Source organism: Chinchilla lanigera, unplaced genomic scaffold (genome assembly GCF_000276665.1).
Source record: "Chinchilla lanigera isolate Chin_1 unplaced genomic scaffold, ChiLan1.0 scaffold00100, whole genome shotgun sequence".
Lineage (NCBI taxonomy): Eukaryota > Metazoa > Chordata > Mammalia > Rodentia > Chinchillidae > Chinchilla > Chinchilla lanigera.
The window spans coordinates 5879485-5905370 of record NW_004955501.1 but is presented as its reverse complement, the minus strand read 5'-3'; the positions used below and the strand labels follow the sequence as shown (position 1 = coordinate 5905370).

General features: G+C 38.4%; 1 protein-coding gene across 2 annotated transcripts in view; it reads right to left on the bottom strand.

The window, feature by feature from the left end:
- Positions 1–25886, bottom strand: part of Acad11 (acyl-CoA dehydrogenase family, member 11) — a gene marked incomplete at its 5' end in the record, with an annotated part of 81459 nt that overhangs the window by 47416 nt on the left and 8157 nt on the right. For both annotated transcript variants that reach the window (XM_005406834.2, XM_005406835.2), the window contains 8 exon segments: positions 3321–3447; positions 4682–4788; positions 6775–6896; positions 7336–7477; positions 15443–15607; positions 17088–17249; positions 17827–17952; positions 21172–21271. In XM_005406834.2, the coding sequence (XP_005406891.1) occupies positions 3321–3447; positions 4682–4788; positions 6775–6896; positions 7336–7477; positions 15443–15607; positions 17088–17249; positions 17827–17952; positions 21172–21271 (1051 nt within the window).

The following is a 25886-nucleotide window of genomic DNA, read 5'->3' as shown; positions in this document are numbered from 1 at the left end:
GACCTTGCGCTTGCCAGGCAGGCGCTTTTGCCGCTGAGCTAAATCCCCAGCCCCTTAAACAATAATGTTCAGGAAATAAATCATGCTGTCTCTGTAAATCTTTCAAATCTGAGACACGTCCACATCTGATAATGGGCGCTTTTCTTCCCTGAATAACTCCTACCAATGTCTGTAAAAAGTGCCTTTCTGAACAGTACTTATCCCTTGCAGTGGGATATATACATTTGGAGAGATCCTGGAAAAAAGTAAATAGCTTTTTCAGAATGGAAGGGAAAACCGATATAAAACTGTCCAGCACCATTGTAACTTGAGTTTACATAAAACAGATATCTAGAAAATGAAGTTATTATGCAACACACCAACATTTCACAGTGTGTCTTTAGCTAGTAAGGCTCTTAATGGCTTTTTATTTATGTTTAGATTCAGGAAACAGTTCTACTGGGCTTTTGAAACTCCTTGAATACCATCAGGTGAAAACAAAATCCATTATATTGAAAAATGGTAAAAGCTAATTCTTCCTATTTAAAATTGATAAAAAATCCTAAAATAGCATGTAAAACAGGAAGTGGCAACATAGTATATTATGGAGAAGACACCTTCCACATAATAGTGACATTAATCATACTTTCCTACTGAGTCTAACAATGTACTGTGGTTTTTGTTTTGTTCTGTTTTGTTTTTGTCTTTTTTGAGACAAGGTCTCACTCTGCAGTTCAGGCTGGCCCTGAGCTCACTTTGTAGCCCAGCCTGGTCTCGAACTTGCAACAATCCTCCTGCCTCAGCCTCCCAAGTGCTGGAATTACAGGCATGTGCCACCATGCCAGGCAGCAATGTACTGTTGATTTTTAAAATTTTTTTGCATTTCTCCAAGTGTGTTGGCGCATGCCTGTAATCACAAGAGACAGCATGATTGTGGCTGTCCTTGTGACACAAAACATGGACAGTTTTTCTGTTAAAGCTGTTTTCCTTTTTTGCAAATCTGCTGCACATGTCTTAACAGCTGTATGATACTGTACGAGACCACAGCCTATGCCGTGGCCCTGACCACTGTGCTGAGGACCCCCTCCCTGCTGCTCACAGTGATAAATGAAAGAACAGAACTGTCTGGCTCCCCCTGCCACTGTGCCGGTGCACTGAACACTGGGCTGCTTGCAGGCAGAGGTGCGCCAAGACTTAGGCTTCATTTTAGGGTGACCAGGTAGGGATTAGGGAGTCTCAGAGGCAAGCTGGGGTCTCCACCCACCCACCCCCACCACACACACTAAAAAAATAAAACAAAACAAAACCCTGAAACAGAGAGAGCCAAACCCTGGAGGGTCCTACTTTAGCCTACTAACCTTACGTTGAAGCCTGGCTTCTCTGAACAGATCAGTTGCTATTTTCCTTTTTTGAGCCCTGTTTCAACCTTCTGTTCGGGGCAAATGCTATTGCTATGCAGGGTTAAAACAGACCAAGCCAAGCAGCCATCTGCTAACTCTTCAATTGGTCTTTACGGTTTTTCTTCCCCTTTTCATCTACCAACCTCAGCTGAAAGGCAGTTGCCACCTGTGCTACAGCCATCTCTTATTTCACAGTTCTTTTCCAACGTGGCTTCTTCCGTTACAGTTTATTCTTGGATATGACACACTGGGGCTTCCGCATCTAATTTCTGCTCCTTTGTCAAACCTTTCATCCTCTGGTATGTCACGCCTCCCGCTTCCATGCTTTCACCACCTTATTCCATTTTCTAAAGATGGCTTTATTATGAATGCAGTGGGGATTTATTTGAAGGAGGGAAATGCTGACTTCATACCACCATCTTGAACTAAAGTCGTTTCATTCCTATTTTTCTGTATTAGACATTGAATCCGGGGCACTCTATTACTGAGCCCGTTCAGCTTTTTTGATAGTGAGCCAGGGGCTAAGCTGCCCAGGCTGGCCTCAGACTTACAATCCTCTTCTCTCGGCCCCTGAGCAGTGGAGATTACAGGTGTGCACCACTGTGCCCAGCCTTCAATTTCTTTTTGCTACACAAAAGTTCAGTTTTAAAACTAAGAAGGAAAAAGTATAAACTAGCACAGAAAACACCCAGTGATACCTAAACCGCAGGACAAGAGAGGTGACTGTTTTAGAAAGATTTCCCCACACTGAATTACTTTTTAAAGAAACTGTATACTGCTGCATAAGAGACGTTCATTTCAACCAGATATTTATTAAAATGTGATTATCATCCACATAATTCAAACAACAGCACCAACTGTTCTACAAACACATATCAGCTCTGAATACTTTTGTTGAAAGAATTTTGATCTTTTAAAGTTCTCTATTTGATTTTGCCAGCCTAGCTCTAAACCTTCACCAACACAGACAATCAGAATGGGGATTTATTGTCTATGTAGTGAGACCCACTCCCAGAGTAGAGATGAAGACACCAGGCCCTGCAAGGCCAACCAACATAAGACCACCTCACCTGCGGCAGGACCGACAGGAGCCAGACCCTTCCAATCTCTGTACCACTGTTCTGCTCACTCATATCCCCACATGATTTCCTTCTCACTTTGCAGTTCAGGCTGGTCTTGATCTCACTATGTAGCCCAGTCTGGCCTCAAATTCTTGGTGATCTTTCTGCCTCAGCCTCCCAGTGCTGGGATTATATAATTTTCATAAAATCTTTTATCTTTTCTTGACAGCGCTGTTTTTTTTAGTGCCTTTCTTTCCAGCTAAAATATAAGCTCCGTAGGAGCATAAGCCCTGTCTGTCTTGTTTTTTCATTCAATTGCTCCCCAAGTGTCTAACCAATCATTAGTTACCTGATAATTACCTGTAAATTAAATGAATGAACACATCATGTTGCCTCTCCATTCTCTTTGAACTTACTGAAATTTAACACCTTAGTATAGTAGATTATGGGAGAAAGGGGTAGTATGTGTGAACACTTTCAAATAAGGTATATAATTTTCTTGGTATGTCGTTCACTTTGTGAAGTTTTCAGTTCCCATTAAATCTCAAAGGGCCCATATTTATTTAAAAGAAAAAAAACTGAAAGCCACTGTCCTAGGAAAAGGAGTCCAAGATAGTGTTTTGTACCAATATATTCAGGCTCCTAAGTGCTAATTCTCTTTGGTTTAGTTTTAATTCTACAAATTTACCTACACCCCTGCCCCACACACCCTGGCATAAATTAGTAGCTTGGAATTTCTCAGGCTCACTGGTAAGTGAGGAGGGCAGTCTGACTAAGGTTCATTAAAAGAAAAATGACACCATGGTTCTCCTACAAGCAGAGATTTAATAGCAGTATTCACCAATAGTCATTTAGCACAAAAAGATTGTTTATATAATACCTTCTCTGCTGGAAGGATGTGTTGCTTCATGAATTGCTTCACCTTAGTGAGAACTTCTTGGCCTTTTCTAGTCTGTACAAACAAGTGTCTTGTACTACCAACCGGTGGCAGTGCCGTATTGAATGTTCTTTACCAAAAAGAAAAAAACAAGATTACAAAGACATGCAAAATCATTATACATATTTCTGAAGATAACATGAAGTCTTCCTCAACTTCCCAAAAATATTCCTCAGAAAGTTTTAGACTTTTTTCTTTCAAATTATGAGATAAATGTAGAATCACTTTTTTGGAACATTAATGCTTAAAGCACTATTTGCAAAAAATATAGTTCTGAATCTTTACTGAAGCCCAGTGTCATAATCACTAAAAGAGGAAGTGAAGATATTCTATACAAATCTAATTATTATTCTTAGCACATGCCTCACGAATACAACTGCAGAATGTTATAAAGACCTTTACAGATAAAGGTATGCCAGACACGGTGGTACCTTCCTACAATGCCAGTCTTAAGAGGCTGGGGCAGGAGAATCACTGAAAGTTCGAGGCCAGTCTGGGCTACATGGTGAGTTCAAGACCAGCCTAAACTACATAGTGAGACCCTGTTTCAAGAAACAAACAAACAAAAAGATAAAAGTAAAATATGAAGCAAAACACGGTTGGTTGTTGTTTTGTAAAGATCACAAATATCTGTTCACAAGGTGAACTGTGAAAAACAACTGCTACAGTGTTATGCCATGAGTACTTGTAGCTTAGGGTGGGGTCAGCATTACAGTGCATTCAGTGAGTAATGCAGGTGTGACGGAACAGGCTGTTGGCTGCCTCACAGCACTCCACAGCAGGAGGCAGGGCTTCAGACGCTTCTGAAGGGTCTGAATAAAATCCCAGGACATGTGAATGTGCGGGAAAGCAATTTTTCTAAATTGATAAATAATCTTGTGTAACATAATTTTAAATAGGTCTGTGTAAGTAACTTTAAGTTTTCAAAGGAAATATTTGAGAGTTTATTTATATAAATATAAATTTTCTTTATATTTCAGGTCAATTTTTTTTTATGGTACTGGTGTTTGAGGCTAGAGCCTCACACATGCTAGGCAAGTGCTCTACTGAGCTACCCCTTCAGCAAGCTCAGTTTATGTTTAGGCATGTAAGAGACTTACCAAAAACTACCATGCGACACGATGGCATAAGCAAGACATATACTGTCTATCCCCTTAAATTTATAACCTTCGCATACCTAATAATTATTGTCAACTAAATTAATACACTGTGTTGAATTGATTAACTGAATGAATATACCCTCCTTGAACTTACTGAAACATAATTACCCAAGCTTGAGTTATCCAAGGAATGTTTTTTCTTACCTTTTTGAGAGTTGTAATCCAGTTTCTGCCAGAGGTTGCACAGTATTGGCAAACAGAAAGCTATCTTTAGATGAATTATTTCCCAAAAGATATCTATGATACACTCCCTATAAGTAAATTAACAAAGGATAATTAAAATTCACTGAAAATTGTCCTTCAACTGTGCAATCAGTCTTTCTACAGGTTCTCAGTATGTGGGAAACTAGCCTCATGGGGTAAAGATGTGAGACCAGTGCTGTAAACTTATATGCAACGGGAACTACACCCCTCTAAGTTAAAGAATCAACTCATCTGGTATTTAAAACACTCTCATCTGGCAGAAGTGTCACTGAAAACCAAACCAAACTTGAGAATTTGAAGTCACCTAAGACACCAAACCTGCAAGATACATCATCTTTAAGGATCCCTACCTTCCCTTCACAGTGAGGGTAAAATTAAAGAATGAGATTTTATATATATATATATATATATATATATATATGTGTGTGTGTGTGTGTGTGTGTGTGTGTGTGTGTGTGTGCATGTGTGTGTGTGTGCGTATATATATATATAAAACCAAGAAGAAGGCAATGAGATGACCTCTAGTATTGAATCTCATTTGGAGACCATGAATTTAGGTAAAAGTGTCTTTTTTGAACAATGTTAGCTGGATGCAATGTTAGCTGGAAAAAGACGTTCAGTCTTTTTCATAACTTGCCATTTCTGTACTTCCAGTCATTACACAGCTAGTGACATCACTGTAACTTCAACCATAACCAATTTCAAACTTTTATTTGAAATGAAAGTCATTTTAAACATAGATCCTATTTGGTATCTGATTTGTGTAACCTGACAATACAGAAGGGTACCTATTTTGAGAAACCTGTTTATTCAACACAGCCAACTCCCATTCATTCATTCATTTATTCATTTATTTATTGGGACAGGGTTTCATTATGTAGTCCAATATGGCCTGGGCCTCCCGAGGTAGCTCCTGCTAGCCTTAAACTCATGAGCCTCCTGCCTCAGTCTCCCAAGTGCTGGTATTACTGATGTGTAATCATCATATCTAGCAACATGATCAACTCTTAGAATATAGGATGAGCTGTGACATAAGTATTTCTTAGAAGATCTTTCAATTGTTCATGGATGGTATAAATTCTGAGAACAGAGAAAAATAACCACCATTTTCCTTATTCCTTCTTTTCCCATTACTTTTCTTTCTAGAATCTTATTTACTGTTCTTCTATTTTTTTGTTTTGTTTTTATATACTTATTTACTGTTCTTCTAAATCTTAGTCTTAATGAAGTATCTCAATTTATTAAACTCATTAAGATTTAAAATGGGTTAATAGAAAGAAGACCTAGAAACTGGGTTAATATAAAGAAGACATTTGTTTAGATTAAAATGTAATGGGAAAAACCAAAATTTATGCTCAATTTGCTCTCAAAATTAACCACAAGAATAAGATAAAGAAAATGGAAATTTGTACTCGTTCATTTACTCATAAACATATGAAAGACTACAACATGCTAGGTACTGTGCCGGCCTTCGATAATTCTTCCCCCATCATTTCCCTGATTAATAAAGAGCTTTTTAGTCTGAGGCAGAGATCATCAAAAGATCTTAGTTTGTTCATACACTTTATATTCAGGAAATGGCCAATTCTCATATGATTTTTCTTTGTTTTTGTCATATAACTTTATCTCAATTTCCACTTTATAAGTTTATTGTTCAAAAAAGTGATAATAAATTTTGCTATTCAACTCTTTTTTTTTTTTTTTTTAACTAAAGTCCTATTCTAAAGCTAGGCATGCTGGTACACACCTATAATTCCAGCTCTCAGGAGTCTAAGGCAGGAGGATCACTGCAAGTGTAAGCCCAGCCTACACTACATAGCAAGACCCTGTCTCAAAAAAAGAAAAAAAAAGAAAGAAAAAGAAAAAAAGAAAAGTCCTATTCTGTAAAATCTATATTTATCCATACCTAATTCTCATTATGAAATGCAAAATTGTCTAGGATAACAAAATATTAACACCCTACAGACCAGAAAATATTTTTAACATTACACTAGTAAAAACTGGTGAAATACATGTTTAAAACAATTAATTACCTGTGCTATTCCAGCCAATTTAAAATACGAAAGGGCAAGAAAGAAATTCCAGTTAGGAAGAATAGGATTAGTTCCCCTGCAGCGGCAATATACTGAAATCAGTTCTTCCATTGGTGGTACCCCTACAGAAACAGCACATAATATAAACTTTAACAAAAATATCATGAGAAATATTTCAAAAAGTTATAATACAGCATATATATGTAAAGCAGAATAAAATAGCCATAATTCACACAATATAACATGTTCTAAATATTGATTCTGAAAAGAACATTTTAGGGGCTGGGGATTTAGCTCAGCGGCAAAGCGCCTGCCTGGCAAGCGCAAGGTTGTGAGTTCGGTTCCCGGTACCGGAGAAAAAACCAAAAAAAAAAAAAAAAAAAAGAACATTTTATACAAAGGATATTTCATCATTAATTACTATGAGAGGAATGCTAAATTCAAAAAATTAAATAAAATAAATTAGAAACATCGTCAAGAAACAAAAATTATCTAAAATGGTAATATTATTAAAGAGAATTTTGTATTAAGGGTAATTTCAAAAGCATAATGCTTTTGTACCTATGCTTTCCTGGATATGAGATCCTCGATTTATCATCGGAAGTGTCCTTGGCCAAAAGTAGAACAGACAGAGATGAGCTAAGTCCGACAGAGGATGACCAATGGTTGACAGCTCCCAGTCTAGTACTGCTATAACTCGAGCCTGTAATTCAAAATAAAATGGATCTCTAACATGTTAAAATTCAAAAAAATTAAAATAAGGAGACAAATGAAACAGGATTCACTCAAAGTCCTATTTTCCACCAAAAGCCAGTATGAGGCCATAGAGTACAGTCTGCTGAAAGTGGCACATCGTATTTACGAAATCACCAACTTAGCCTTAACTACATTGCACCAAGCCCTTAGGTTTCATTACGAGCCACTAGGCCTTCGGTATTTTACCTCATACCGCCTTAACATCTCTATCAATGTGGTCAGGCAAAGCAGCTGAACTGCTCACCTGAGAGGAACTGTAGCAAAGAAGAAATTCTAATGACTAATTATATGTCGAGAATTCATGTATAGAGCCAGGTGTAGTGGTATAAGCCTGTAATCTCAGCACTCAGGAGGCTAGGGTAGGAGGATTGCTGTGATTTCAAGACCAGCCTGGGCTACACAGTGAGTTCAAGGCCAGCCTGAACTACATAGCAACACCCTGCTTGTCTCAAAACATACAGACAGACACAAAAAAGAATTCATGTATAACTAAGCAATTGTTCCAGTGATGGGTGTAACTGCCTAGAAATACTATACCATTATGCAATAATACTTTTTTCCTTGGTGTTGAGATTCAATCTAGGTGGCACGGAGCTGTAACTCCAAGTCTTCTGTGTTTTATTTTGAGACAAGGCCTTGCTAAGGTGTCCAGGCTGGCCTCAAACACTTCTGCCTCAGCTTCCCAAGGGGCTGGGATTAGTGTTCCACTGGCTTCGTAATAATACTTTTAAAGTAAGTTATTTCATGCTGCAGATAAAAAACCATAATTGCTACACAAGATACTTTCTGTATGAACACAAAACCTGCCGTTGTACAATTATGAAGCAATCATTGCATAATTTGGAACCATTAGAGCAGGAAGCTTTCCTCTCTGTACTCTGTAACAACACGCACGAAGGGAATATATTATCTGCGAGGGAAAATGGGTTGGGGCTTGTTAGGAGGAGTGAACAGATCCTACATCTATGTTTACCTCGTGCCGTTTTAGTCAGCATTTGGGCCATGCCCTGGGACTCCCCTGTATGTGCGGGGCTGTGTCAACAGAGAAGCTTTGCTGCTGAGAATTTTTACCCTTTTGTCACATCTTGTTTAAAGAAAAAGTTTATCACATAGTTGGAAGGATATGCACCAGGCTGATAGGAACAGCTCTATTTCAACAAACCAAGGCAGGAGGGATGAGGCACAGAGATCTCTGTACAGAGGAGCGACAGGGACATGATCTGATTCTGAAAGGCTCACTCCAGAGCTTATGATGTGGATAGACTCTAAGGAGGTCAGGGAGGAGACAGCTTTAATAAGTCAAGCACATAACCCAAGCCAGATAACACAGTGGAGCCCATCGGGGCAATGGAAATTACTGGGTTTCATGCCACCACAAACTCTGTGTGCTTGAACTGCCTTGCTGTTCTGGCAAACTTACACCTATCACTGTAGCTTTGTGGGAAACTGTGGGCTTTGAACCAGGCAGACCCATATTTAAGTCCTAGCTCTGCTATTTACTGGCTATGTAAGTCTGGACAAGTTATTAACATCCCCAATTTTCTCATCCATAAAGTACTTGGCTTATATAAGGTTAGTGTGAAGAGACAATAAGTGAAGGCAGATAGCTTTTCCGTCCTGTTTACCAGTTCCTAGCAAATCACCTGGCACATACGAGGTGGCCAACATGTACTTATTCAGTCAATAAGTACAGAGCTTGCAACAGAAATTTGCTGTGGAAAAAACTGGTCAGTCCCTTCTCCATGACTTGATTTTATAAGACATTTTATTTTTTATTTTTATTTTACAGAAAAAAGGTAAGACAAAATTTCATAACAAAACAATAGGAGAATAACAATAGTTAATACATAACATACTGTTATCTTTAAAGTAGTTATTCAGTGTATAAGATATGGGTATTAAAATTTTCTCCAATTAATATCAGCACAAACCTACCCTTTCAATAAACTAAGAGACATTAGTTATAACTGACTTGCTTTTTAATTTTTTTTTTCTCTTCCATCCTTTCCTATCTACCCCATCCTAGTTTCCTTTCCCCCTTGAACAATTTCTTCTCATCTTACAATATCTATTGTACATTTCAGACCTTACTCACTCTTCCAGCTTCTCACACCAGGGAGACAATACAAGGTTTACACATGCGATTCTGATTTATTTCCCTTATGCGTATGGCCTCAGGTTGCATCTACTTACCTATAAAAGTCTCAAGTCTATCTTTCTTTATGGCTGAGTAATATTCCACTGCATAAAGAGACCACATCTTTTTTATCCACTCCTCAGTTGATGGGCATTTGGGTTGTTTCCAAGTTTTAGCTACTGTGCTGGTATAAATATCAGTGTACATATATTGCTGTGGTATGGTGTTTTTAATTCTCCTGGGAAGATACCCAGAAGGGGAATAGGAGGCCTCTAATCCTAGCTTTTTAAGGAATCTCCATACTGACTTCTACAGTGGTTATACCTGTCTGCATTTCCACCAACAGTCCCTTTTCCCCCAAAGCCCCTCCAACATTTGTTATGCGTTGATTTCTTGTGGATAGCCATTCTTTCTGGGGTGAGATGGACTCGCAGTGTTGTTTTAATTTGCATTTCTCAAATGACCAATGATGTTGAACATTTTTTCATACACCTATTTGCCATTTGTATTTCTTCATCTGAGAAGTGCATATTCATCTCAGATTCCCATTTTTGGATTGAGTCTTTGAATTTGGGGGGGGGGGTCTGATTTTTTTTTCCAATTCTTTATGTTCTAGATGTAAGTCCTCTGTCTGAGGGACAACTGGCTAAAATTTTTTCCCACTCTGTTGGGAAAATCATCACTCTGTTGGTGATTTCTTTTGATGTCCAAAAGCTTTTTAATAAGATGAGAACCCAGTTGTTGATTCTTTGAATTGTTTGCCATGCAAAGACCTTTTATTTTTGTAGTTATGTTACATTATCAATTATTAAAATACCTGATTGCTAAACTATATTAAAAATGTATGCATTTTTCTCTTATGGCATTCTATTTGTTATCTATGTTCTCAATATCCAAAGATGAGACATTTCATTATACTATACATGTTTGCTTATTTTTAAGTGAAAATTGGAGTTTTCTGAAGTTTCAAGATAACCTGAAAGATATCTTGAGTAATTAATAACAATGGGCAGTCAGAAAAGTTGATGGTTCATCAAATAGCATCAATTAGTGTTCATTAATTAACAACAATTAGAATTCTGTCAACACTTATGTGTATTCATGCCTATAAAACTTGACATAACTCGTAGTGGTTGAAACAAACATTTACTATCCATCTTCTTGGAAGTGAAGACCTTAGTAAAATTATTTTTGATAGTTTTTCTGAAACCTCAGCACAATGAAAAGCTTTTCATTCTGTTGATTATCTTCTACAGAAAGGTGTTTTTTATGTGTGTGTTTTTCACACTATGGAATTCTACTAAGTATGTGTACTACTATTCAAAGCAAAAGAAATATGTAGTTCATCAGAATAAATACTAAATGAAAGTAGGGAATAAAATAAGAGAATGTTTAATAAATAGGAAGCTAGGAGCAAGGTTGTTACATAAGATTGAGTGTCGTAAGTCATATGTAGTTAAAGTAGGCAGTAAAATTCACTATGAGTTTTCTAACTGAAAAATGAAGCAAGAAGCACGGCCAGCCATGACACTCAGATTAGTGCATGTGGACTATAAACAAGCCAGGGGATCAAGAGACTTTTATTTGGCAACGAAGCTTAATAAAAATGTCACCCAACAGCCCACGTGAAGGGGACATTGTGTGGAGGGCTGAAGTCACAATATCAAACGGTCTTCAAGGGACAGGTAATCCCTCAAAAGCCCCTGTGCTGGAGGTGACTAGCAGGAAAAGGAGCCAAGTGGAAGGCAAGGCCATGTGCTAAGAGTGGCAGACTAGACGGGGTCCAGCACTTTGAAAGCTGGAGAAGAATGGAGAAGATTTGAAAAGGCAATTTTAAAAGTCACACATTTTATGAAGAGATGAAGTGACAGTTGAGATGAAATTATGCGGCAAGTTATCATGACCCAAGTTCAGAGTTAATGTTTGTTTCAGCCACTAGGAGTTATGCCAAACTTTCCATAGGCACGAATACACATAAATGTTGACATAAATGTTGTTAATTAATGAACACTAATTGATGCTATTTGATGAGCCATGGCTCATGAACTTTTCTGTTAATGTCAAGAGCTAAGAAAATGTTAGAATAATAAAGGACCTAAAGTCAGGAAACTTTGTAGTTCTCATAGTACTTTATATAGCCACAATCCAGAACCATTAATTAAATTGACAGTGAAGAAGGTAGCATCTGAAATAATGGATTATGACCATGTGTCCCTGCAGGGTAAGAAGCAAACTGAAGTCATGAAGGGCTCCTAGAGTCTAAAGCAAGAACAGTGGAATTTATAGCATCTCAAAAGAGTTATAAATAAGTAAAGGAATAGAATGTGAAGAGGATATATTAAAGACAAGGGACTTCAATGTCCACATCACGAAAGCTGACCACTTCCAGTGGATAAATAGTACAGTCCAGAAGGAAGAATAAATCATTAGAAGTCTGCAGGTCTGAGTTCAAATCCTAACTTTACCACTATCATGCACTGTATGCTTGTGCCCCCCAAATCATATGCTGAATGCTAATGCCCAGTGAATGGCTTCAGGCGGTGGGGCCATTGGGAGGCAATGAGGTCATGAGGGTGGAGCTCTCCTGCTGGGATTAGTGCCTTTATAAGAGGCAGGAGAGAACTCCCCCTACTCCTTCACTCTCTCCTCCCTTCCCCTCACGCTCTTTATGCTCCTTATCAAGTGAGGACTCAGGAAGAAGAGAGCCTTCAACGAGACACAGGCTCTGTCAGTGCCTCCATCTTGGACTTAGAAGCCTCCAGAACTACAAGAAATATATGTTTGTTTGTTGTTTCTTGAGACAGGGTCTCACTAAGTACTGCAGCCTGGCCTCGAACTCACTTACATATCTCAAACTGGCCTCTAACTCACAGCGATCCTCCTGCCTCAGCCTCCTGAGAGCTGGGATTACAGGATTGTGTCATTATACCAAGAATGTTTGTTTTTTAGGCTACTCAGTTTGTAGTACTGTCCTATAACAGTCCAAACTGACTAAGCTAACTACTAAAGAGCATTTATTTGAGAATACTTTTAAAATAGCTATAAAGTAAAAAGATTACAAATCCTTGTCTTTTCTAGCTATAAAATTAAAATTTATAATTACGCTTTTCTCCAACTACACTGATGTTTTACAGACAATGAGGAAATTAAAAAGAAAAATCCATTAAAAGTACAAGCTTTATACATAATTTTTTTCTTCATAAATTAATATATAAAAATCTGCAAGGCGGATGACTTTAGAAGAACCAGGATACATATATGTATTATTTTAAATATATTTTGAACATTAACTAATATAAATGAATTAGCTTTTTGTATGTTTTTAATTAAATATTGTTTTTCAAACTGGAATAACATTGAGGTTTAATATCCATTAATAAAACATTGACGTTTTATATCAAGCTCCAAAAGCTCACACATTTATCAGTTTTTTACATTTGGAAAAAGTATCAACAACATTTTCTAGGAAAAGGGTTTCTTTTCCAAACATTACAGTGAGTGTGTTGTACAACTAAAATACTTGTTCAAACATAAACTGAATGATATGTTTTTGTTTTGCTCTGCCCTTTAGCAACCTTTTACTGACTTACCCCATACATTCCTGGAAGGTTTGTCATCTAAAACTGAAGCAGGACTTAAAAAAAAGAAAAAATCGAGCTTCCCTAAACATCTCCCTCCCTACAGCTGTTGTTCTTTGTTCTAATATAGAATAAAGCAATAACTTTTGTCCCTGTAAGTAAAGTTTTATAACCTCCTGTTCCCATAACATCTTGTTTTGCCTGGGCAAGGCCACCAAGATATGTTAAGTTGCTTAACTGTCACAGCTTAACTAACTGCCTTTGTTTTATTTCTGAAAACTTGCCCACCTACAAATTTCATGCTGTTGGCAAACCCTTCAGCTACATGTATAAAATGGGAACCCTTCCTTTATTCAGGACTCAGTCTTTTGGATGAATCTGCTAAGCCAGGGTACACCTAAATAAACTGATCTTCCTGAATCTCTTACAGTCTCTCTGGTCTCTTAAATTATACAACAAAATTATTTTTGTTTTGTTTCTTAAATATTGTGTTTTTTGACAAAAAAAAAAAATTACTGTTGCTTTAAAAAACAAAACAAAACCTTAAACCTCACAGAAATACACAATTGTAAGTCTTTTATAATTCTATTTCCTCTCAAACCATTTTAGAGAATATTATGAAAGATTTACTCATATTCTGATATTTCTCTGAAGAATACAGAAAGAAATCAGAATTCACTAGTGCCATTAACAAAAAGATACACACACCTCCTCCCTTCTTTCTTCTCCTCTCCTTTCCTCCCTACTCTCTCTCTACCATTTCCTTTTCTTTGTGCAGCTAGGGGAATGAACCAAAGGTGTGCAACACTAAGGACTGAAATGAGAAAGTGCTGACCTTTATCTCCAGCCTTTTTAAATTTTTATTTTGAAACTAGGTCTTACCAAGCTGACCTCAAGTTTGCAATCATCCTGCCTCAGGTGGGATCTGGGATTACAGGTATATATGACCACACTGGCTAGATTTAGACTGTATGAGTTAATCATAATGCAAAGGCCCTATACATTCAATACAAACCACAAATCAAACTTTGAATTTTGATGTTTTCCTGGGCTAGTGACATGCAGTACAGTACTCGCACACATGCTAGGCAGTGGCAGTGAGCCACAGTCAGGCCACAGTGTTACTCAACTATTATATTCGTAGATTAGGTATAGTAAATGCATTTTCAACTTACGATAGGTTTATTAGAACACAACCCCACAATAAGTTGAGTGTCTAATTTATATATAATTTTAATATCCAGACTAATATTTCTATAAAAATTTTCTGTTCTGGGGCTGGGGATTTAGCTCAGCCGCAAAGCGCCTGCCTGGCAAGCGCAAGGTCGTGAGTTCGGTTCCTGGTACCAGAGAAAAACCAAAAACCAAAAAAACAAACAAACAAAAAAAAAAATTTTCTGTTCTGCTCATAAGTATGCTCACATAAAGTTGTTTTTTTGACTTTCAATTGATGTATTACTTTGACTCATGACAATGTTATTTATAATGGTATTTTCCCCTGTACCATTCCTAGGGGAAGGAATATGAAACCCAGAGACATAATACACAAATTTAGAGCAACTCCTCTTGCTGTAAAAAAATTTTTTTAGCATTGTAAGAAAATTAATGAACCCCAAAAAAGCTCCTCTAAGAAGGAAGATTCAGGGAACTGTAAATCTTTCATTTGTTTGTGTTCTTTATGATGAATATACTGTGTACATTTACACAGACCAAAATTAGATTAATCTTGTGCAATTCTTTTGAAGCCTCAAAAGAGGCTTCTGGAATTCTTTCTTCTCAGAGCTTATAATAAACAAATTAAAAATTCTTCATGATGTGGGACAAAGAAACCAAAGAAATGTAAACAGAGCACAAAAAAATGAGCAAGAACATGGATAATCTGGGACATTCTAAGTAGTAGATAAAAACCTCCTTTCAAAATAGGGAATACATGTTAAAATCCAAATCTTTTTTAAGTAGTCAATCAGATACCATTAATTAACACTGCCACTCAGCCTTAATGAGAGGCATCTACTTACACTAGAAAACCTGCAGGACTGGTTTCTAGAAGTTTGAGCCTGAAAGCAGTCATGAGCTATAAGGCAACACTGGGGCTGGGCTGGGCTCCTTCAGTTCTTGGGGTGGAGGGAATATCTACTTTGCATTTGTCGTAAATCAGACCTACTCAATTTACTGTTGTAACTAGGGCTTACAGTACCTCTGTGGGGTGGAAAACTATGTTATCTAGTTTGAAATCTCCATGAATCAAACTCTCTTCACTGTCATTATCGGGCAAGTTTTGCATGAGCCATTCGGATAGCTGTTTCATGGCAGGGATGTCCTGATGAGCAGCAGCCTCATATTGCTTTGTCCAGGTAGATACCTGCAAGAGACAAATGAGGAAAACGATAGAATTGAAAGAAAAATGTCAAATCCAGCAATTCTAAAATTAAAACATATTCACTTACGTCAAATTTTGTTTTACTGGTAAAATGACACACTGACTTAGGCATCAAGAGATGTGGGTTATAATATTTATTCAGGAACTATTTTATGGAAGAGAAAATGCACACAAAAAACAGGAAATTTTTGGAAGGGGACACAAGAAACAAGTAAATCCAGAGAAAGGAAATATGTAGTCTACAAGGAGGAGAGTTTTACAGAAATTTTAATAGCTTTTACCATACCCACAGAAGCTTGTAAACATATTACAGATATGTGTAGTGCAAAGGCTTTCAATCATTCCTACAATTCAAAGTAAAAAAATCCATCTATTCAACAGTTCTCTAAGAAGTGGAGCCATATTATTTATTTGCTTGTATCTCTCTGCATTTTCTAATCTATCTCTGCACACTACGCAATAAACAATAATCTTCATCTTTGGAGTCTCACAGACCTAGGTTTTGGTCTAAGCCATGTACTTGTGTATTACTTGTTTAAACTGGATCTGAGCCAGTAGCCTCAGTTTCTTCACTTGTGAAATGGAAGAAATATCTATGCTTTAGTGTTGCTGGGAAGAGAATGTCCACAGCTCACCTAGGACAGGACTCGGCTGATAATGAGCGCACTCTACAGTTCCGCTCCCTTCTCTCCTAAGCACTCCCCAGATGAGGCGCTTACAGAGACACGCCCACACGCGTCTGGTCTTGCTCTTCTTTGATGGAAATGCTCACCATCTTTTCCCTATCACTCTAAATTTTACCTTTCCTTAAATAGTCATTTTTTTAAATTTTTTAATTTTTTTTGTTTTTTTTCCGGTACCAGGAACCGAACTCATGACCTTGCGCTTGCCAGGCAGGCGCTTTGCCGCTGAGCTAAATCCCCAGCCCCCCTTAAACAGTCATTGTAAGACACATCTTTCCTAGGAAGTATTCCTTAACTAAGCAAGGGCATGCCAATCTCCACATTCTGGATAGCATAGCTCTTGTGATAGGCATCAAATAATTATTGCTACATTATACCATTTTCAAGTTTCATGTACATGAGTTTCACGTAGAAGTCTCTCAAAAATGATCACAGTTGATTTCGGGGAAGAACCTATTTCCACTGTTTAAACATTTAACACAGTACTCAACAAGTATTAAATACCCAGTAAAACCTGATAAACATCTGCTAACATAGCAATGGAAAACTGGATAGAAAATACATTGGTAAATTACATTAAGAGTCTGAAACAGAAGCTTTTGCTGACTAAACTTTAACTAAGACACAAAATTATTCTACGCTAAAAATAACTCAATCTGAAGGATAACGTTAAAATAGCAGTCTCAGAAAACCATACAATAGGTTTGTATTGTGACCAATATACAGAATGTTGTATCTTTAAGAACTTAAAAGAGTAGCTTTTTATATGGATGCATTACCTGTCTTTTGCAGTACCCCACACCTGTTCCATATCCTTCCAGCTGCAGTGATCGTATATTCAAGGAATGTAACCGAGCCAGTGTTTCTATCATGGCCACATATATGGCTGAGCGTTCTGCTGGGCTAACTTTAGGAAGTGTGAAATCACGAAAGATTCGTCCCTGTGGAAGTGATTACAACAGGCAATTTAAATGTTTGCAACTGAAACCAATACTTTGTGGAATATCTGATAAATACATTTGTTTGTGAAATATATACAAGAGTATATATGCCAAAGGGAAAAATACAAGGATATGCAAAGATGAACTTAAAGGTCAAACTACTCCCAGTTTGAATCTTATAAAAAAGTTTTGAAAAAAACCAAGCTGAATTTATTCTTAATGATTTAATGTTTTTTTTCTATTGTGAAGTTGGTTTACTGCCCTACCGGACAATTTGGTTATTGCCATTATAGGTAGCTCTTTACTGTCACCTAGAGGAAAAATTAAGAATCAGTCACCCTGCCCTAATTACTAAATTTGTTCATTGTGTGTACACAAATTGAAACAAAATTTTAAACTGAATAAAACTGAATAAGTTGAATAAATTGTCAGTTATGAACATAATACAAATATATTCTTGCCAAACTGAATAAAACATTGAATAAATTGTCAGTTATGAATATAACACAAATTTAACAGAATAGTATTTTATAATCAAAAATACAGTAAAAGCAACAAAATAAGACTGTTAACCCACCTGCACATGTTCCATCACATAAAATTCCGTTCCAATGACAGAGGCATCGCTGCAGTACAGCAAAGGCTTAGCAACAGGGAATCCAACGGAAAACAAGGTTTTCTGGACTTTAAATTCTCTATCAATCTAAATAGTGTGATGGATTATCAAAAATCAAAACAGAAATTTAATAACAACTGGTGAACTAACATTAACTAAGGCTAGAAATCACTGTAAAATAGTATCGCTAATAATCCTGAGGATGACAGCAATTTCTTTCACAGCAGAATGTAATCATCACAATTAGAAATTAGACCAGCTCTAAAAAAATGATAATTTAATTAGGGGAAAAGGATGGCCACTTGGATGGGGTCTAGTCCTGGTTCTGGACCTGTGAAGTCAACAATTCCTGACTGTTACCTGCTTGGGGGTCTTGTGCAGGTTCCTGATATCCCAAACAAGGAAATGAACACAATACTTATGAGTCGCAGCAAGATCAAAGATTTATTTAAAAGCGAAAAAGAAAGATATACTCCACAGGGTGGGAGCTGGTCACTGAGACAAGCTCAGATCCAGAGGGGCTTGGTGTTGAGGGCTTTAAACTTTAGGGCTCGGGTGAGACTGAGGGTTTGGCCTGAGGTAGACTCCTGCCAATGACCGATTTGACTCAGGTCCTGTGTGTAAGGTCCAAAGCCCAGAGGGCTGGGGGCTGGGTCAGATTTGCTTAGTCAGTCATATGGTAACTAGGGATGGGTCCAGCAGGACTTATTGTGGTAAGCCAAGTTCCCTGGTTACTTTTTCCTTTATAATTAGATCTAGGTATCCTGGTTCTAGGCTAATGTTTAGCACAGAAGGTGGATCCAGTTTCAGAAAACAGGCTCCAAGGCAGCCCTGCCCTCTCCTTTTCTAGCCTTTTCCTTAGCTACCTCCTGCCTCATGGCCACAGTATTTCAAGATGTTCACCAGAATCATTCCTTTGTTCTCAGCAGTCCACTGCTAATTGGCTTGTTCTCATTCTTTCATATCTCCCCACAGGGTTCAGACAAGTCTCTTTCAAGGCTGGACCACAGACAGCTGAGGGGCTGGGGGAGGCGGTTGGTGGTGGGAAGAAAAAGGTACCCTCCCCTTCTGGAGATTAAAGGAGGCATGTACCTCCAACGCAGGAGCTTGGGATCCTCCCTGGTGCCTGCGGTTGCTGGGGAGCTCAACAAAACTACTGTACTGGGAGAGGAAGTAATGAGAAGGAAACAGGTCCTGAAACAGGAGCCCAAATAAGACAGAAGAAATTGGCCTCCTTAGCCTGGGCAGACTCATAGGCCTATCACAGGGACACGAGGGCAGGGCTGTGATACAGACCAGGAAAGGATGACTCGTTTACATGAAAAGTCACCTTGCTTCAAACTCAGGTGACAGTGACCGACCATTCTCAGGGGGGAAGCGGTACAGTTCACCTTACATCAGGGAGTAAAGCAGTTGCTTCTGCAGCAACAGGAGCAGGGGAGTAACTAAACCCAAGTCCAAGGGAGAGGAAAACCGGCAGTGCCAATGGCTGGAGAGGGAAATGTTTCTAACCATCCTGGTGCCCCGAAATGGGTGAGGGGAGAGCACACAGAAATCTGGGAGACAGGGAGGGAGGGAATGTGTGTGTGTGTGTGTGTGTGTGTGTGTGTGTGTGTGTGTGTGTGCATGTATAGTGCTAGAATTGAACCCAGGGCTTGGTGGACGTTAGGCAAGCATTCTACCACCGAGCGACATCCATAGCTAACAAATACAAAGTGGATGGCAAAGTGCAAGACTGCTTTTTAAAATGCAGATTTGGGTGTAAAAAATCAGTGCAGTTAAAAGTTAAAATTGTAGATCCTTGGAGCTATCCTTAGGCTGAAAGTGTTATGTTATGTTCTTTTTTTTTTTTTTATTTTTTAATTTTTTTGGTTTTTCTCTGGTACCGGGAACCGAACTCACGACCTTGTGCTTGCCAGGCAGGCACTTTGCCGCTGAGCTAAATCCCCAGCCCCTGTTATGTTATGTTCTGATGTGTTCCTGTAGGATGTTATTAAGAGAGAACCAAAATATTACTGTTTATAAACATTTCATTATTGTTTACTGGGGCATAAATCTATAGGCACAGGTGCAGATCCTCATGTAGCCATGTTATGTTAAGATTTAATAAAAGTTACTCAACTTTTTTATCTTAAGCATCTAAATTATTTCATGTTTCTGGGAACATAATGGGACCAAAAAGTCAAAATCTGCCTTTTCCTATATTATGATATTAAGCCCATCTCACAGTGCTGGTTTCCTAGTGAGCTGGGCCTGGCAAACAGCTATTAGGCACGATCACAGCAACACCCTAAATATGCACACTGCTGTTCAATGATTTCCATAGATAATACCTGTTTTGGAAAATATAAAAACAGTTTAAAATTTTTTGACTGATTGTTATGGTTTGAATCTGTGTGTCCCCCCAAAGCCTCAAGCAGCCATGGGGCAGGCTTTTAGAGTTGACGGGTGTGAGAGCTACGCCTACCCTGGGATGGATAGTTTGCATACGTAAGGGAGAGGAAGACGCTGCTTGAGGGCATTCCTCCCCCATTCTGCCCTGGTGTGTGCTTTTTGCTTTTGCTGTGTTCGGAAGCCATGAGCTGTAGTTCTCTGCCATATGCCATTCTGCCTTATAATCTGCCAAGTACAGACTGAAACCTCCACAAACTGTAAGTAAAATAAACCTTTCCTTCCTTAATTTTGGGCGTCAGGTATTTTGTCCCAACAGCGAGAAAAAAGTAACCAAGACACTGACATACTCTATTTGTACAGATTTATGAGGTTTAATTCATGTATACATTCAGTAGTAATCAACTCAGGGTAATCAGAAAAACTTAGTTCTTAACAAAAACATTTGCAATCCTCACTATTAGGTATAATATTTAGAGACTGCTATAAAGTGCTTATTCACATCTTTCTTTTTATTGCCATCTCAGAGGACCATCATAGCAAATATATTAAAATAATTCAGCAAGTAGATATTGTTATAACTTAAACATGTAACAGACACAAAACATCTAGCAGTTAATACTGAAAAATACTCATTGGCTGATTGTATTTCCACCTAAGCGGGTAGGAAGGAATCAAGCCCAGGAGAGGACTGTGTGTTGTCCAAGATCAGTGGCTTAAAGATAGCCCAGATTTGAACCCCAAGTCCTTTTTAGAAATAAGCAAGGATACAATTCAAATGAAATTTTAATTGAAAATAAGATGAATATTCTGTTGTTTAGTAGCTACACAATCACCTTAAAAAGCAATTTAAATTAATTGTGTATATAAAAGTCATTTATCATGAAAGAATTTACATTATATTTACATGCATACCTTATGTGCTTTAGGAAGAAGTGAACCTGGTGGTTTTTTCCTGAGTACATATCCTTGAGAGCCCTTCTGGAGATAAAAGGTAGGGTTGGACTGTCCTGATCTAGAAAAAAGCAAAGAAAAAGTCAGCTGAAAAGATATGTTTTCTTTCTTCCTGAAATCCTACTGAAATGCCAGAAGGAAGAAAAGAAAAGAAATCCTGCTCAGTGTTGAAAAGCCAGCAGGGTGCTACCAGCAGATCACAGCATGACCATTTGGGTGACATTAAAATGGATGGCAAAGCTGGATATGGTGGTACAAGCCTGCAATCCCAGCTATTTGGGAGGCTGAGGCAGGAGGGTCCAAGTTCAGGGCCAGCATGGGCAACTTAGTGAGACATACTCTGTTTCAAAATAAAAACTGAAATATGGGAGAAGGGCTGGTGATGTAGCTCAGTGGTAGAGTTCTTCCCTAGCATTTGTGAGACCCTGTGTTCAATCTCCAGAATAGTCTTCTTCTTCTTCTTTTTTTTTTTTTTTTTAGTGGTACCGGGAATCGAACTCATGACCTTATGCTTGAAAGGTAGGTGCCATGCTACTGAGCTATATCCCCAGCCCCTAATCTCCAGCATGAGAAAAACAAACAATCCCCCCAAAACAAAAAAACAAAACCAAAACTAAACAACAAAACAACACAAAAACACAAACATACTGGCGGCTGGAGATTCTATAACCCCATGGGTAGGAGAATGGACCTCAACCCTAACTGTAAATTGTGTTTTATCAGAAGCACCCCTACAACAATGCCTACATGTAAGTAAATGAAGGCTGAGGGGAGAGGTTTTCGGTAATGAGTCAGGAAAGAATTAATGGATGCCAGGACAGCTCAGTTAGCGCCCCCTTACCCCTCCTGAAGTGATGACCTCCATATGTGTCACTAAGGCTAGCACCTGAGTACGGCTCACCACAATGGGAGACAGAAGAGACAGTGAGTCCAGAGTGGGCAGCTAGGCCAACACAACAGTGCCCAAGTAGTTCACAGGGCTGGGGCACAGGCTTTCCCCCTTGGGTGAACAGAAACTCTCGCATGGTCTAAGGATATACATCCCACTTAATGAAACCATTCAGTCTATACCTTTACTCCTAATATGGGCAGTTAACAATTGCCCAACTTTTGGAGAATCCAATAGTATAAAAGAGGCCTTAAACTAAATAAATGTAAGATTCAATCTCAGAAGTACTGGGTAAAAGTGGGAAAAAAGTAACCTTGAAGTTTCTCCTCAGGACTCGACCCTCTGTCAGGAAAGCGTAAGAAGGAGCCCAGTCTGAAACAGCAGCAGCTCAGTGTCTCCACCTTGCAGCCACAGGACAGGCGCACTCTCCCCAGCACTCGAATCAAACAGCACTGATCTTGGCCCCCTCTTCTTCCTGGATGGGTGCCTTTTATCACAGGAAAGTGGAGGCAATTGCCAACTGTCAGGAAATAGGACCACCTCAAGCTCTGCTGTCTTTAGTGACATGGGCAATTTAGCTGTGATGCTACCAAGATTCAGGTAACAATGATCCTTGCAAACATTTTTTTGAATGCCAAATGACTGAATGGATGCACTTTTAATGAGGCAGTTCTCTAGCCACATATGAAGCACTGGTCTTCCATGATAGTAAATGATTAGTGAAATATAAAGCCACCACATGACCCAGCAAGGCCAATCCTGTGTATACATCCGAGAGAATTCAAAACATAAAGTTACACAAAAACTTGTACCTAAATTGTTCACAGCAGCACTCCTCACAATAGACAAAATATTAGGAACCACCCAAATGTCTATCAGCAAGTGAAAAGAAACAAACTGGCATATCCATACTGTGGAATATTAATTAGCCAGGATGGGAATGATACTCCAATACCTGCTAGAACCTGGATGAACCTTATTTACTCTTCATCTGAAAATATTATGCTAAGTGAAGGTATGCACTCACAAATATCTATACATTGTGTGATTCTCTTTGTATGAAATGTCCCAAATAGGCAAACCTATAGTGACAGATAGTAATGACTCTGTCTCAAAAAATAAAAACAGGGTTAGGGATGTAGCTCAGTGGGAAGGTCCTGGGTTAAATCCCTAGCACTGAAAAAAAAAAAGGATTAATGGTTGTTAGAGGACAGGGAAGGAGGGAATTGGGAAGCATAAGATTTCTTCAACAGGAACAGTCTGGAATTAGGTGGTGGTGATGGCGGCATAACATTGTGAATGTGCTGAAAACAACTTATATATATATACTTTAAAATCGCTAAAATTGTGAATTTTATTTCATTTTGTTTTTGGTCTTTTTGAGACAGGGTCTCGCTGTGCAGTTCAGGCTGGTCTTGAACTTGCAATGATCCCCCTGCCTCAGCCTCCCGAATGCTGGGAGTACAGGTGTGTGTTACCAGGCCTGGCATTAAAATTGTGAATTTTATATTAACTTTATTTCAAAAAAACTAAACAATTTAAAATTTTTCTTCTGAAGAAATATTTACTGCAGTTTTAATAAAACAAAAACAGGGGCTGGGGATTTAGCTCAGCAGCAAAGTGCCTGCCTGGCCAAGTGCAAGGTTGTGAGTTCGGTTCCCGGTACCAGAGAAAAACCAAAAAAAAAATAAAAACAAAAAACAAAAACAAAAAGGAAGAAGCCTTCTCATGTTGGAAGACAATCTCCAATATAATTAATACAACAGTGGCTAAATTTAACCACTCCAAGCACCAGGCCTTCAAGTCATCTAGAACTACTGACAGTCTCAAGAATCATCACTGAGTCAATGGTTATAACTACTCCTGAGGCCTTGGACAAGACATTTGGTGCTGAAGTAATTTTTTCATCTATAACCTAAGAGGTGACACTTCTGATCTGTCCAACCTCCATTAACAAAGACAGAATCTGTACATTTAGGTACTTACCTAGAAATGCTCACTTGATTGGAGACGACTTTGACTAGACATCAATCTTACAAGACGCACAGTCACCCTTAGCGTTGGTTCACTTAGAAGGGTATAAAGACAGAAAACGCAGGGTGCCAGCAGGGCCACAGCAAGTGACCCGCTTTATTAGCAGGCTCCCACAGCAATTATGCAGCAGCCTAGAGCTTACTCTAGCTCCCCTGTGCTCTCAAGGACAGCAAGGCTACTCAGGCTTCTGTTCTGTACACTGGGTAGTTTATAAGCAACGAAAATTCATTTTTCACAGTTCTGGAGCCTAGGAAGTCCCAGAGCAAAGCACCGCATCATGACAGGTAAGTACAGAACCTGGAGTCATCTTGTGAGTGGCTCTACTTGCACCTCCAAGCAGAAACCAGAAATTCCTACAAGACTGTTTTTAACAGAAAGGAACTGAAAGAAGTCACCCTGAGAAGAGTCCATTATGTTTACAGCTATGTAGCAGTTACACTATTCCTTGTTCCAAAATAATCTGAAAATACTGAGATTTGCTGCTGTTTGATATCACTTCTTTTCAGTTGGTACTGAAGAAACTGGCGCAGGAATGACTACTGCAGCCAAGGACAATGCGGCTGTACCAAGGAGCCACAGACCTTTGCCGTCTACTCTGATAGTGTGGTCTGCACATTTAGGTTTGTGAAACTGAGTGAGCAAGATGAAGGAGAGTGCTCAGCTCAGCAAATCTGAGCCCTCCAGCACTGCATAGATGTCTTTTTGTAAATTTTATCTTATGGGAAAAAAGTAAAACAAAATTTCATAACAAAATAATAGGAGAATAACAATATATTATATATTGTTATCTTTGAAGTAGTTACTCAGAGTACAATATATAGGGATAAAAAGTTCTCCAATTGATATTAGCACAAACCTTCCTTTTCGATGAGCTAAGAGACACCAGCAGTATAACTAACTTGCATTTTTTCCCTTTCCCTTCCTTTCTCTCCCTTTTCCCCCATCCTAGTTCCTTTTTCCTTTTGAACAATTTCTTCCCACTTCACAACACCTATTGTACATTTATTTATTTATTTATTTATTTTTATTTTTTGTGGTACCAGGAATTGAATTCAGGACCTTGTGCTTGCCAAGCAGGTAGTTATGTCACTGAGCTATATCCTTGGCCCGACTGTACATTTTAGACCTTATTTACTCTTTCAGTTTCTCACACCAGGGAGACACTACAATGCTGACACATGGGAGTCTAACTTGTTTCACTTATGAGTGTGGTCTCAAGTTGCATCTATTTACCTACAAAAGTATCAAGTTTACCCTTCTTTATAGCTAGTAATACTCCATTGTATAAAAATACCACATCTTTTTTATCCATGCTTCGGTTAATGCGCATTTGGGTTGTTTCTAAGATTTAATTATGACTGCAAAAACAAACTGAACCAATGTAAATACAACCAAAAGTTGGAACATGAACACAGTTGTGGCATTTGAAGGATTCCGATTTGTAAGAAGTTATTTTGGTGGCTTTTTAAAAAAATCATACTTTACCTGCTATCTAATATATCACTGGATGTTTTGAATATCTGACTCTACATAAGAAAGAAGCATACAATACGCGCTTCTCATATGCTAAGTAAGTAGAAAATGAGATTCGTGTCATAGAGCCAAGTATTTTTAAATTGGAACCACTGGGTGGGTGCGACGGGGGGGATCCAGTGCATTTGACAGAAGACCACCCCGCCTCAGCCCCCAATACCTACCGCTTCCCATTTCCTCTCACGCACAGCACTGAGTCTTGATTTTTTTTTTTTTTTTT